Here is a 12,151-nt window from a genome sequence, read left to right on the forward strand (position 1 = left end):
CAATCTAAAGACAGTGTGAGAGGCCAGAACATCTAATAAGAGAAACTGAGTAGGAATAAATACAGCATCTTACAGTTGGTGATTTATTTTATTATTTTTTTTTATATTTTTTTTTTACAATTTGTTGGTGTCTTCTGTGCTTCAGAGAAACATTTATCTCAATTATCCCTCTCCATCCCAGAGAGCCATCCCATATCACAGATAGTATTTTTATTTTTTAATAGTATTTTATTTTTTCCCCAGTTACATGTCAAGAAAATTTTTAGTATTCATTTTTACAAGATTTTTAGTTCCAAAATTTTCTCCCTCCCCTCTTTTGAAAATAATAGGCAATTTGGTATAGGTTATACATGTGCTATCATAAAAATATTTCCATATTAGTCACAGTTGTAAGAAAAGAAACAGATCAAAAGGGAAAAAAACACAAGAAAGAATAAAGTAAGTGAAAAAAATATGCTTCAGTCTGCATTCAGAGTCCATCGATTTTTTATCTGGATGTGGATAGCGTTTTCATCATGAGTCCTCTGTACTTGTCTTGGATCATTGTGTTGTGGAAAAGAGCTGAGTCATTCATAGCTGATCATCACGCAATGTTGCTAATACTGTATACAGTGTTTTCCTGGTTCTGTTCATTTCACTTTACATCAGTTCCTACAAGTCTTTCCAGGTTTTTCTTAAATCTGCCTGTTCATCATTTCTTATAGCACAATAGTATTCCATTACATTCATATATCACAATTTGTTTAGCCATTCCCCAATTGACGGGCATCTCTTTGATTTCTAATTCTTTGCCACCACGAAAAGAGCTGCTGTAAATATTTATATACATACTGGTCCATTTCCCACTTGTGTGATCCCTTTGGAATACAGCCCTCAAAATGGTATTGCTGGGTCAAAGGGCATGCACATTTTTATAGCCCTTTGGGGCATAGTTCCAAATTGCTCTCCAGAATGGCTGGATCAGTTCACAACTCCACCAACAACATAATGTTCGTATCCTCTTCAGCATTTATCATTTTCCTATTTTGTCACATTAGCCAGTCTGACAGGTGTGATATGGTACCTAAGAGTTGTTTTGATTTGCATTTCTCTAATCAATAGTGATTTATAGCATTTTTTCATATGACTATAGATATCTTTAATTTCTTCCTCTGAAAACTGCCTGTTCATAACCTTTGACCATTTCTCAATTGGGGAATGACTTGTATTCCTATAATTGGCTCAGTTCCCTGTATGTATATTTTAGTTTTGAGGCGTTTATCAGAGACACTGGTTGTAAAGATTCTTTCCCAATTTAGAGCATTTCTTCATATGACCATAGATAGCTTTGATTTCTTCATCTGAAAATTGCCTATTCATATCCTTTGACCATTTACAGATAGTATTTTTAAAGAGGGGGAAAAAAAGCAACGTAATGTTTGATACATTGAAAAAAATCTGGAAACCTATGCAATGTATAATACCTGTGAACCTCTTACCTCCACAAAGGGGATGACGGGAGTACACTCTCATACCTCCTCATTTGAGTCCTGCTTGATCCTTAGAATTCCCTTTGTGTGTGTGTTTGTGTGTATGCGTGAAAGAGGGGGAAGGGAAAGAGATCCTTCTATTTACTTCGCTGTAGTCATTTTATATGTTGTTTTCTTGGCTCTGCCTACTTCACTCTACATTAGTTCACATAAATCTTTCCATGCTTCTCTCTATTCATCACACACATCATTATTATAGCAAGATAATATTCCATTACATTCTGTACCACAATTTGGTTAGCCATTCTCCAGTCAATGGGCGTGTACTTTGTTTCCAATTCTTTGCTATCATAAAAAGTGCTGCTGTAAATATTTTGGAGTGTATGGGGACTTTTCTTCTTATCAGTGGTTTCTTTGGGTTTATCAGTCCAGTAATGGAGTTTCTGGTTCAAAGGATATGCACATTTTAGTCAGCTTATTTGCATAATTCCACATTATAGCTTCCCACAATAGCTATACCATTTCAATTCCACCAACAATGTATTAGTGTGTACTAGGCCTACATCCCAAAAAGATCATAAAAAAGGGGAAAGGACCCACATGTACAAAAATATTTATTAGCATCTCTTTTTGTGGTGGCAAAGAATTAGAAATTGAGAGGATGCTCATCAGTTGGGGAATGGCTGAACAAGTTGTGGCATATGAATGTAATGGCATACTATTGTGCTATAAGAAATGATGAACAGGAGGATTTCAGAAAAACCTGGAAAGACTTATATGAACTGGTGCTGAGTGAAGTGAGCAGAACCAGGAGAACATTGAACACAGTAACAGCCACACTGTGTGATGATTGACTATGATAGACTTAGCTCTTCTCAGCAATACAGGGATTTAAGAGAATTCCAAAAGACTCATGATGGAACATGCCATCCACATCCAGAGAAAGAACTATGGAGTCTGAATGCAGAGCGAAGCAGACTCTTTTCTCTTTTGTTTTTGTGTTTTACTTTTTTGTGGCTATTCCCTTTCATTCTGATCCTTCTTTCATAACGTAACCAGTGTGGAAATATATTTAACCTGCTGGTTACGTGTATATCAATCAGATTGTCTGCTCTCTTGGGGAGAGGAGAGGGAGGGAGAAAAATCTGGAACTCAAAATCTTATAAAAATGAATGTTGAAAACTATCTTTACATGTAATTGGAAAAAAATAATACTCTTAAAGAGAAAACAGCACATTAGTGTGCCCATCTTTGCACAGCCGCTCAGACATTGACTGGTGCCCTTTTCTGGGGTGTTTCTGCCAGTTTGCAGGGTGCAAGGGGGAACCCCAGAGTTTTGATTTGAGTTTCTCTTACTATTAGTGATTGGGAGCATTTTTTCATGTGGTTGTGAATTCCTTGCAGTACTTCACTCGAGAACTGCTTGTTCCCATCCCATGGCCACTTATGTAGTCTTGTACACGTATATTTCTGGCTACCAAACTCTTTGTAGAGAAATTTGATACAAAACTTCACCCCATTTGACCACCTCCCTTCTTCCTTTAGGTGCATTAGACACTGATTTGTTTTAGCCCATTACAGGATGGCGGGAGGGGTTGCTAGGTGAGGTACAAGGTAGCAGAGGTGGCCATAAATCTGTTCCTGAGGGTTTGCACAATGGGCTGACCGGGCAGGGACTAAGCCTGGTAAGCTTCTCGCCACTGGAGCCTTTGCCCAAAGACCTCCACGACCATTTGTGTGTGTCGTTAGAGGGGTGAGCAGATTGGCCTTGGGAGCCTCTGCTGTCTGTGGAGCGTCTGGGTCATGTAACTTCCTCCCCCCATAGCGTCTCCCCCATTCAAGCACCTTGAGAGAAGCCAGCCCCTGCCAGGAGGCCGAAGGGAGGAGGGCCCGGTGGGCAGCGATCCCCCAGATCCTCACACGCATCTCCTTCCTTCCCTCAGACCTGGCCCCGGGCATCGATGAGATCTATGAAGAGAGTCAGCAGGAGTTCCAGACACCCGGCCACCCTCAGGACGGACAGGTCGTCTTTTACAAGGTAGCTGTGACCAGCCCAGGCCCCTCCTTCCCGGGAGCCCCAAACTTAGCCTCTTCTTCAGGAGCTCGGCTGGGATATCCTGGCCTGAGCCTGTCATCTGGGTGCACCATACCTGCCCCCTTCCTTCCCAGCCCAACAGAACATCTGAGATCTCGAGTCACAAGCTCTGGGTTCCAGTTCTGGCCCTGCTGTGTCCCTCTCTTCAGAGAGGACTAGACTAGAAGCAAGAGGACAAGTGACTTGATTGCTGGTCTTGGTTTCAAATCCCACCTCAGACAGTTCCTGCATTAGTGAGCCAGAACAAATCGTGTGGCCTTTCTGCTCATCAGCAGAATGCAGAGAACCTCACCAGTTGTTATACAAATAAAAAAAGGCCTCACATGAGGGAGTCTTTTGTACCATCCACCTTGTCTCTGAGGGCCCTGCCAGCTCCATCTTGAGCCTGTTCATGCTCAGCTGGGAGTCCAGAACCCTGGACTGCTCCCTCAGCGCTGCCACCAAATGACCTCGGGCGAGTGCCCTCAGCCCCAAGAGCTGGGGAGACTGAGCCCTGCCTGCCCCATGACCCCCCAAGGCGTTCTAGACCCAGCCGGAGAAGTAGAGAAACATCAGCCCCTGAGCCCCAGGAGTGGAAGGCGTGCCGATGAGGATGGAGCTGGTGGGGCTGAGTCACTGTTGTCCTTGCCGCTCTCCACAGATCAGTGTTGACCGAGGCTTGAAGTGGGAGGAGGCTTATGAGAAATCACTCCAGATGACCGGCGCTTATGATGGCTTCTACCTCTCCTACAAGGTGGGCAGCAGAACAGTCCAACCCTCCTAGCGTTTAGTGGTGGGATGATTCTCAGACACCGTCCCGACCATCCCATTCCTTTTAAAGATGAAGACCCTCAGGCCCAAAGACAGCTGGGACTTGCCCGGGGACCCCCAGCTTACACGCAGCAGCCCTGGGGCTGGAGCCCAGGGCCTCGGAGCCCACCTCCACCACTCTTGTCATCATGCTGACCTTCAAGGAGTTCCAGAGCTTCCCAAAGCAAGTTTGAGCCATGCCCTTCCCCCTGGTTGCCACCGAGGGACCCCGAGCTGTTCCGATCTGCTCAGGGGCCAGCGCTGGGGCTGCGGAGGCTGGGGGTCTGGCACCCAGGGAGAGAGTCAGGAAGTATGGATCTGCCTAGGCCTCTGCTCTTCTGGCCCCTGCCTCAGACAAGTCACTTGCCCATCTGAACCGCCATTTTTTCTGAAATGGCAATGAGTAGTGGGCTATCACCTTCACTTAGGAGCCACATGACAGGTTTGGGGTTGGGGCTCTGTCCCTGCAGCATGGAGAGGGTTCGAAGCCCATCGTTGGGTAGTTCCCAGTGTCTTTATTCGGCACGGGTTACAGTCTCCCACCCTCCCACCATGCCAGCAGCCTCCGTTGCTATAGAGCACTTTCCTCACAGCCCCTGTGAGGTCAAAAGCATGAATCACCCTTGTGGCTAAAGAGGAGGAAATGGAGGTTCAGAGAAGGGAGGTCACCATTCCAGGATACAACTCAGATCATAGATTTAGGGCTAGAAGAGACCTTGGAGCCACCCTGTCCACGCCCCCTTGATGGATAGGAAGGACCGAAGGGGGCAGGGAGGGCTGTAGACAGCCCCAGGTCCCTGCCAGAACCCTCTTGTATCAGGGTCACCATAGGGCAGTAGAAGAGTTTGGAGTCAGAGGCCCCGGGTCCAAACCCTGCCGCTCATGTGGCCTGCTCTCTGGGCCTAAGTTTCTTCATCGGTAAAATTATGGAGTGGCTGGACTTGATGGTTTCTGAGGACCCTTCCAGCTCTCAATCTCTGGTGCTGTGTCTGGGCTCTGCCAGGCTTTCCCTTCCCCTCTCTTGGGCCTCAGTTCTCTCATGTACCCAGGGAGCGCTAGGGACCGGCTGGCCTCCCACTCTGATGTTCTCTGGTTCTAGGTACGGGGTAGTAGGAAGAGCTGCCTGCTGGCAGAGCAGAGCCGAGGGAAACACTTCGTCCTGTACAAGCCCAACATTGGAAAGCAGAGCCAGCCCGAGAGCCTGGACAGCCTCTGCAGGAAGTACCGGCGGGTGAGTCGGGCCTGGCCACACCAGCCACCTGGAATGCAGGGGCCCTCCTAGCCTGGCACAGTGACGGGGACTGCCCCAGGGCCTACTCGTGGCATTGTCCTCATCACAGGGAGTCAGATTGGCCACAACAAAGGAGCTTCTGGGCTGTAGAGATAGAGAGAGTTTGGGTACCTCTAGGAGTTCCCAAATACAAAGATTTGTCTGTTCTGGCTCTGGGTCTGGTGGAAGCAGAGAGCCAGAATTACTTCCTTGAGAGAAGCAGGCCATAAGGACCAGAAAGTCAGAAGAACTAATCAACAGTCCCTAAGTCAGCGAGCATCTGTGAAGAGCCTGCTGTATATGCAGCCAGGCATTAGGCATCAGGGTTCCAAAGACAAAGGCTGCAAGATCCTTGTTCTCAAGGGGCTCACATTCTGATGGGGGAAGACGCTTCCCCTCTTCCTTCTGCCCCCACCCCCACTCTCCTGCTGGTACAGCGCTTCCCTACAGTTTACCACACCCTTCCTGATGTGCCCCCTCCTCGGCCTGCAGTTCAGAAGACATGGGAATCTCTGTGCACCCTGCTTCTGGTGGGGGGTGAGCAGGTGGCAGTGCTCTGTGGAGACTGCATTGCTGAAGAAATGCTGGTGCTTATTTAAAACTGGACCCCACCCCAGAATAGGGCCTTCTTTGGTAACCAGTTCATACGGGTGATTGGAACTGCAGTGCTTCTGGCCACTCACACCCCCAGCTTAGGGCTGACCCACCCTTTGGGAGGCATCTGTCTACACTGCTGCCAGGGGAATACCACCCAAAAGCAGGGCAAGGTCCTGAGGAAAAGGGACCTGTAGTGAACTGGGGGCAGAGCTGACACTCACCTGAGTGGCCACAGCCTCCTCTGCTGCAAACCCTCTCGAGGCCCTGGGCCTCTGGCCTGGAGTGAGTTCCACTCCCCCACTGGCTGGATGAAGCCCACTCAGTGCCTTCCTCTGCAGGTGACGGCTGAAGATGCCAAGGAGCACTGGGAGAGCAGCTATGACTTCTCGCTGACACACTGTAACCACGCTGTCTGGTGAGTTGGAGGGGATATGGCGCAGCTGCAGACCCCTCCTTCAGGGAGCCATAGGCCACATCTGCTCTTATGCCCAGCGGGCCAGCCCAGGAGCAGTAGAGGGAAGGTGGCTTGATGTCAGAAAAATTTCTCTAAAGAGGAAAGCTACCCCAGCGTGGCATGGGCTGCCTTGGGCGTGAGGGGCTTCCCTCTTGTTAGCTATCTTCAGGCAAGCGCTATAATGACAAGTCAGGGATGTTGGTGAGGGGCGGGTGGGTCTTGTTCAGCTATGAACTGGATTGAATGGCCTCTGAGGACTCTTCTAATTGAAATTCCGTGATTCTATGAACATCAAAATTGGGAGGGCCCTTAGAATGGAGGATGTTCATCAGAGCCAGAGGAAGGGCCCTGAGAACAAAGGGTGTCCATGAGAGCCAGAGGAGGGGGCCCATAGAACAGAGGATGTCCATCAGAGCCAGAGGAGGGGCCTTAAGAATGGAGGGTGTCCATCAGAGCCAGAGGAGGGGTCCCTGAGAACGAAGGGTGTCCATCAGAACCGGGGGAGGGGCTCCATCAGAGCCAGAAGAGGGGGCCCTGAGGACAGAGAGTGTCCATCAGAACCAGGAGAGAGGGCCCTGAGAAGAGAGGATGTCCATCAGAGCTGGGGGAGGGGACCCAAAGAACAGAGGGTGTCCATCAAAGTCAGAGGAGAGGGCCCTGAGAACAGAGGGTGTCCCTCAGAGCTGGGGGATGGTCCTTAGAACAGAGAACAGAAGATGTCTGTTGGAGCCAGGGAGGGGGCCCCAAGAATAGAAGTCATCTTTCAGATACCAAAGGCTTTTGTCCAGCCTGACCCTGCCCCCTCCTCCCAGGAACCGACACTGCAAACTGGTCCAGGAGGGCAAGGAATGTTTGCAGGGCGCCCGCCTGCGGCATTACCACATGCTGTGTGGGGCCCTGCTCCGTGTGTGGAGCCGCATCGCCAGCATCATCGCCGAGGTGACCAGTAGCAGCTACCTGCAGATCGTGAGGCTCAAGACCAAGGACAAGAAGAAGCAAGTGGGTGAGTTGAGGCGTCTTCTGGGAGGGGGCGAGGCTCCATCGCCTGACCACTAGATGGGACTGAATGTTGGGGGGCGGTGTCTCCGGCAGGCATCAAGATCCCTGAGAGCTGTGTGCCCAAGGTGCTGGAGGAGCTGAAGCAGATGGACGCCGACGTGAAGCGGAAACAGGCCCGTGCCTCCCAGCCCGTGGGCCTCCCCGACTCCCTGCAGCCCTTCCAGGCGGCCCTGATGGGCTCCTGGCCCCCCCTCTCCATGCACTCCAACCCCAGCGAGGTCTTGGACCTGACCTCCAGTCCCCTGGACGACAGCCTGCCTGGCGGGCTCCTGAGCCTCAACTCAGCGAGCCTGCCTTTCTCCACACAAGCCCCTCAGCTGACCCTGCCACCACCCAGGTTCACCTACCCCCCACCTCTGGACGGGCCAGGGCCCAGCCTGCCCAGCCTGCCCAGCAGCCATCCGCTGCCCCACCATGAACCCTTGCCTCCCCTGCAGCTTCAGCCCTCGCCAGATGACCTCACTTCCCAAGGGGACATCAATTTCAAGGAGATCCTGGAAGACATGTTGAGGTCTTTGAACGTGGTCCCCCCAGAGAACCCTCTGGGCCTGGAGCGACAGAGTGTCATCCAATTCAGTCCACCCTTTACAAACTCCTAGGACTGGGACCCGGCACCATCCATCCCTCCGTCCGCAGGCAGCCCTCTATCCCCTATGGGGCTGAGGAGGTGGCGAGAGCCCCTGGTTCTTTGGAAGTGGTTAACATCCCTGTTTTAGGGTGTAAGCAGGAAGGGGTGGACAGATGACTAGGAAACTATATAGTTCCTTTTAAAACAAAAAAAAAGTTTATTTATATATAATATACATTCACACATCTATATAAATATAAATTTTTTTATGTTCTATATAAAGGGTAGGGGGACTGGATGGTTGCATCCAATGGCTGAGGCCACCCAACTCTGTGATTTCCCCTCCCCTTTCTCCAGTCATGCCGTTGTTAAAAGGAATTGCCCCAGGTTTTGGGAGGCAGGGAACTTAAGTGACCTGATCCCCAATACACCCTGCCCATTCCCCCAGGCCTCAAGGGCCAAAGATATAGGAGGGTTAAACCCCATTATCCATGGCCAAGCAGACTACCGAGAGGGAAGGGGCCAGGCTGAGCACTGGGAGCAGGGCCACAGGGAAGGGTAGCCCTCCAAATGACCTTTCAGCTGACTTTCCCCAGTCTCGCCCCCTCCTCCCAGGTCCCCAAAAGGGAATCCACAGGAGAAGACATCACTGACGTCTTTAGAAAGACCGCAGCTTACAGTGCCAGACCAATAGATCCAAGAAGAAGGGCCTTCACTGCGCCCAGCTCCCTCCCTCCAGAGATGGATGGGGAACAAAGCCAGGCCCGGAACCCTCTTCTCTAAGTCTTATTCAGGATTCTCGACGCTTCCCTGATTCCCATCCTGAGAAAGGCTGCTTACACCCTCGTGGCCCTGTGAGAAATAGTCTGCCTGGGAAGCCGAGCCTTCAGGTCTTCTGCCCTTCTGAAGGGCCCCTAATTTTCCCTGAAAAGAATCATGGAATATCAGCACTAGAAGAGACCTTCGAGGTCATTTAGTCTGGCCCTCCTCATTTTACAGATAAGGAAACTGAGGCTGGGGGCTCCCCCTGCCTCCTGACTGGTTTCCTCCCTCCATCTTTCCTGCCTCCTTCCCTTTCCTAGTTGCTCCCTTTTTGTCTTAGGGAATCAGCAGACAACTCTCCCTAGCTGGCGTTGTTGGTCCAGTTGGCCATTTAGAGAGGAAGGTCGGGGGAGGGACAGTAAAGAGTAGTGACAGGCCCCCTCTGCCTTCTTGAGTCTTCAGAGTCTCCACCCCCATTATCTGGGGCTGCTGAGTGGCTTATCCTGGCTGACTCTCCTCTCTCCCCACTTCTTCCTCTTCACTGTTTTTCAGGGGGAGGGGCAGGGGCTCAGGGGAGATGTGGAGTCAATGAGTTTCAGGGAGCTACGGCTGGATTTTATCCGGATTTCTCTTCCCTGGGTCCCCACCCCTCCCCCTGCCCTTGTGCCCAAAGGGTAGCAATGGGTCTTTGTCTCCTCTTATCTTCCAGGGCAGCACCATTCTGCTCCTCCTCTTCCTCCTCCCTCTCTATTTATAATGTCCCCTCTCCAGTGTTGGGGAAACCTGGCACCAACTGCCAGAACCCCCAGAACTGTGGGAGCTATAAACTCAGGAAAAACCGAAGGTGCTCTCTCTTTCCCTTCACTGTCTCTGCCCCCCACCCCCATGAGTAGGATGCTTTTCATGGGTGAATCCCCCCCCCACTGCCTTTTAATATATGCAATTCTCTCCTCTAACCATATAGCACCTTCACCCCCTGACCCCCAGGACAGGCAGGGTCAAATATCCGTCACTGGGGATTGTACCCCTAAGTTATTGCCTCAGTCCTACTGATGGTGTGTTGTGTGTGAGTGTGTGTATGTGTATGTGAGTGAGAGAGAAGGAGCCTCGTGTTGTCCCCTCCCCTCTGTGCACTTTGGAATCTGCTTGTTATGTTGGGCCTTCTTGAATTTCTACGTGTATTTATAATTAATTGAAATGTATATGTAAAGAGATTTTTTTTTAGAACATGTGCCTTTTGACTAATTCCTAAATTTTCTACTTGTACCTTACCTTGAAGAATAATTTTGCATTCATTCTGCTCAGTAAAGATGGAAACTCATGGGCCACCCTGTGCCGTTTGTCCCGTTGGGAGTCTCTCCTCTCCCCAACTTCCCTGCTAAGGATTCTGGAAGGGACATCAAGAGGGAAGGTTTGGGGATCTCAGTCCCTTTGGTCTCCCCGTTGGTTAGAGGCTTTCTTTGAACAATTGTAGCATAACTTCAGTGCTCAAAGGTACCTTAGAGACCATGTAGTGTCTCCCTCGTTTTACAGAAAAAAAAAAAAAACATGTTCATAGATGGGAAATGACTTTGCCCAAGGTTACCCAGAAAGTAAGCAGTCCGGACTAGAACCCAGTACTCTTGACTCTTCCCATCACACTGTCACAATAGGCTGCACACCCTTGTGAGGGGATGATCCAGACAGAAGACAACCAGGGTGCACAGTTTTCCTCTCTCCGCACACGCCCTCGTCAGCAAGCCTTTATTAAGTGCTTTTTATAGACAGGCACTGTGCTAAATGCTGGGGATAAAAAGAAAGACAAAAATAGTCCCTGTCCTCAAGAAGCTCTCGTTCTAATGGGGAGAGAACATGCAAACAGTCATGTACAACCAAGCTACATACGGGATAAATTAGGAATAATTAACAGAGCAAAGGCCCTAGAATTTAAGGGACTTGGGAAAGGCTTCCTGTAGAAGGGGGGATTTTAGCTGGGACTTGAAAGAAGCCAGGAAGGAGTCAGCTATAAAGAGAGTCGGCATTCCAGTCATAAGGGTCAGCTAGGGAAATGCCCTGAGTCATGAGATGAGTGGCAAGAAGTTCGGTGTCCCTGGATCACTGAGGGCGAGGGTTGGGGAGGCATCTCCGTGTAAGGTAAAGAAGAAAGGAAAGGTGGGAAGGGGCCAGGTTATAAAGGGCTCTAAAAGCTAAACAGGATTTTATATTTGATCCTCGAGCTGTTAGGGAGCCACCGGAGCTCAGTGAAGGGGGATGAGGGGGGAACATGAGAGCAGCACTTTAGGAAGATGACTTTGGCAGCTGAGTGGGAATGGAGAGAGACTCGAGGCAGGTAATCCACCAACAGGGTACTGCAAAATAGTCCTGGTGTGAGGTGGTGACAGGAGCCTCCATATGAGAGATGTGAATCAACAGAACTTGGCAGCGTTTTGGTTATGGGGGGAAGAGAGGATGAAGAGTCAAGGATGATGATGAGGTTGTGAGCATCAGTGACTGGGAGGGTGGTGGCTCCCTCAACAGCGATAGGGAAGTTTGGAAGAGGGCAGGGGCTTGGAGCTAAGAGAACAATTCGGTTTGGGACGTGTTGAGTTTAAGGTGTCTGCAGGAAATCCAAGTCAAGGTGTCCGATGGATAGTTGGAGACGGGAGACTTACCGTCAGCTCGGAGATTAGGGTTCAATAAACAGAGCTGAGAAAAGCCTCTCCCAATCCCTCAATTCTAGTGCTTTCCCTCTTATTTCTGTCTCCCCCTTCTAAATTGTGAGCTTCTCACGGGCACAATCTATCCTTTTGTCTTTCTTGTATCCCCTGCTCCTAGCACAGTGCTTGGCACAGAGTAGGCACTTAATAATTGCTTGTTTACTGACTAAGTGATAGAGGGAGAAGAGAAAAGGGACAAGGACAGAGCTTTAGGGGACACCCACGATTAGCGGTCGAGACTGGATGGAGATCCAGAGGAGTGAAGATCGGGACTGGGAGAGAGGACCGTCAAATATGTCAAGGAGATCAACAGTGTCTTCAGCCACAGAGAGGTCAGAGAAGGATGAGGACTGAGAAAAGGCCACTAGATTTGGCGATCACTGGTAGCAGGA

General features: G+C 49.9%; 1 protein-coding gene across 2 annotated transcripts in view; it reads left to right on the forward strand.

Annotated features, from left to right (window-relative positions):
* The window catches only part of SBNO2 (strawberry notch homolog 2), a 227,421-nt gene extending 217,032 nt beyond the window's left edge, over positions 1-10,389 (forward strand). For both annotated transcript variants that reach the window (XM_036735139.1, XM_036735146.1), the window contains 6 exons: positions 3,413-3,507; positions 4,205-4,297; positions 5,453-5,584; positions 6,559-6,635; positions 7,487-7,677; positions 7,767-10,389. In XM_036735139.1, coding sequence (XP_036591034.1) covers positions 3,413-3,507; positions 4,205-4,297; positions 5,453-5,584; positions 6,559-6,635; positions 7,487-7,677; positions 7,767-8,332 — 1,154 coding nt within the window. In that variant the 3' untranslated portion in view covers positions 8,333-10,389. The remainder of the gene's footprint in view (positions 1-3,412; positions 3,508-4,204; positions 4,298-5,452; positions 5,585-6,558; positions 6,636-7,486; positions 7,678-7,766) is intronic.
* Positions 10,390-12,151: the final 1,762 nt, after the last annotated feature.

The sequence above is a fragment of the Trichosurus vulpecula genome, chromosome 1, assembly GCF_011100635.1.
Source record: "Trichosurus vulpecula isolate mTriVul1 chromosome 1, mTriVul1.pri, whole genome shotgun sequence".
In the NCBI taxonomy this organism is placed as follows: domain Eukaryota; kingdom Metazoa; phylum Chordata; class Mammalia; order Diprotodontia; family Phalangeridae; genus Trichosurus; species Trichosurus vulpecula.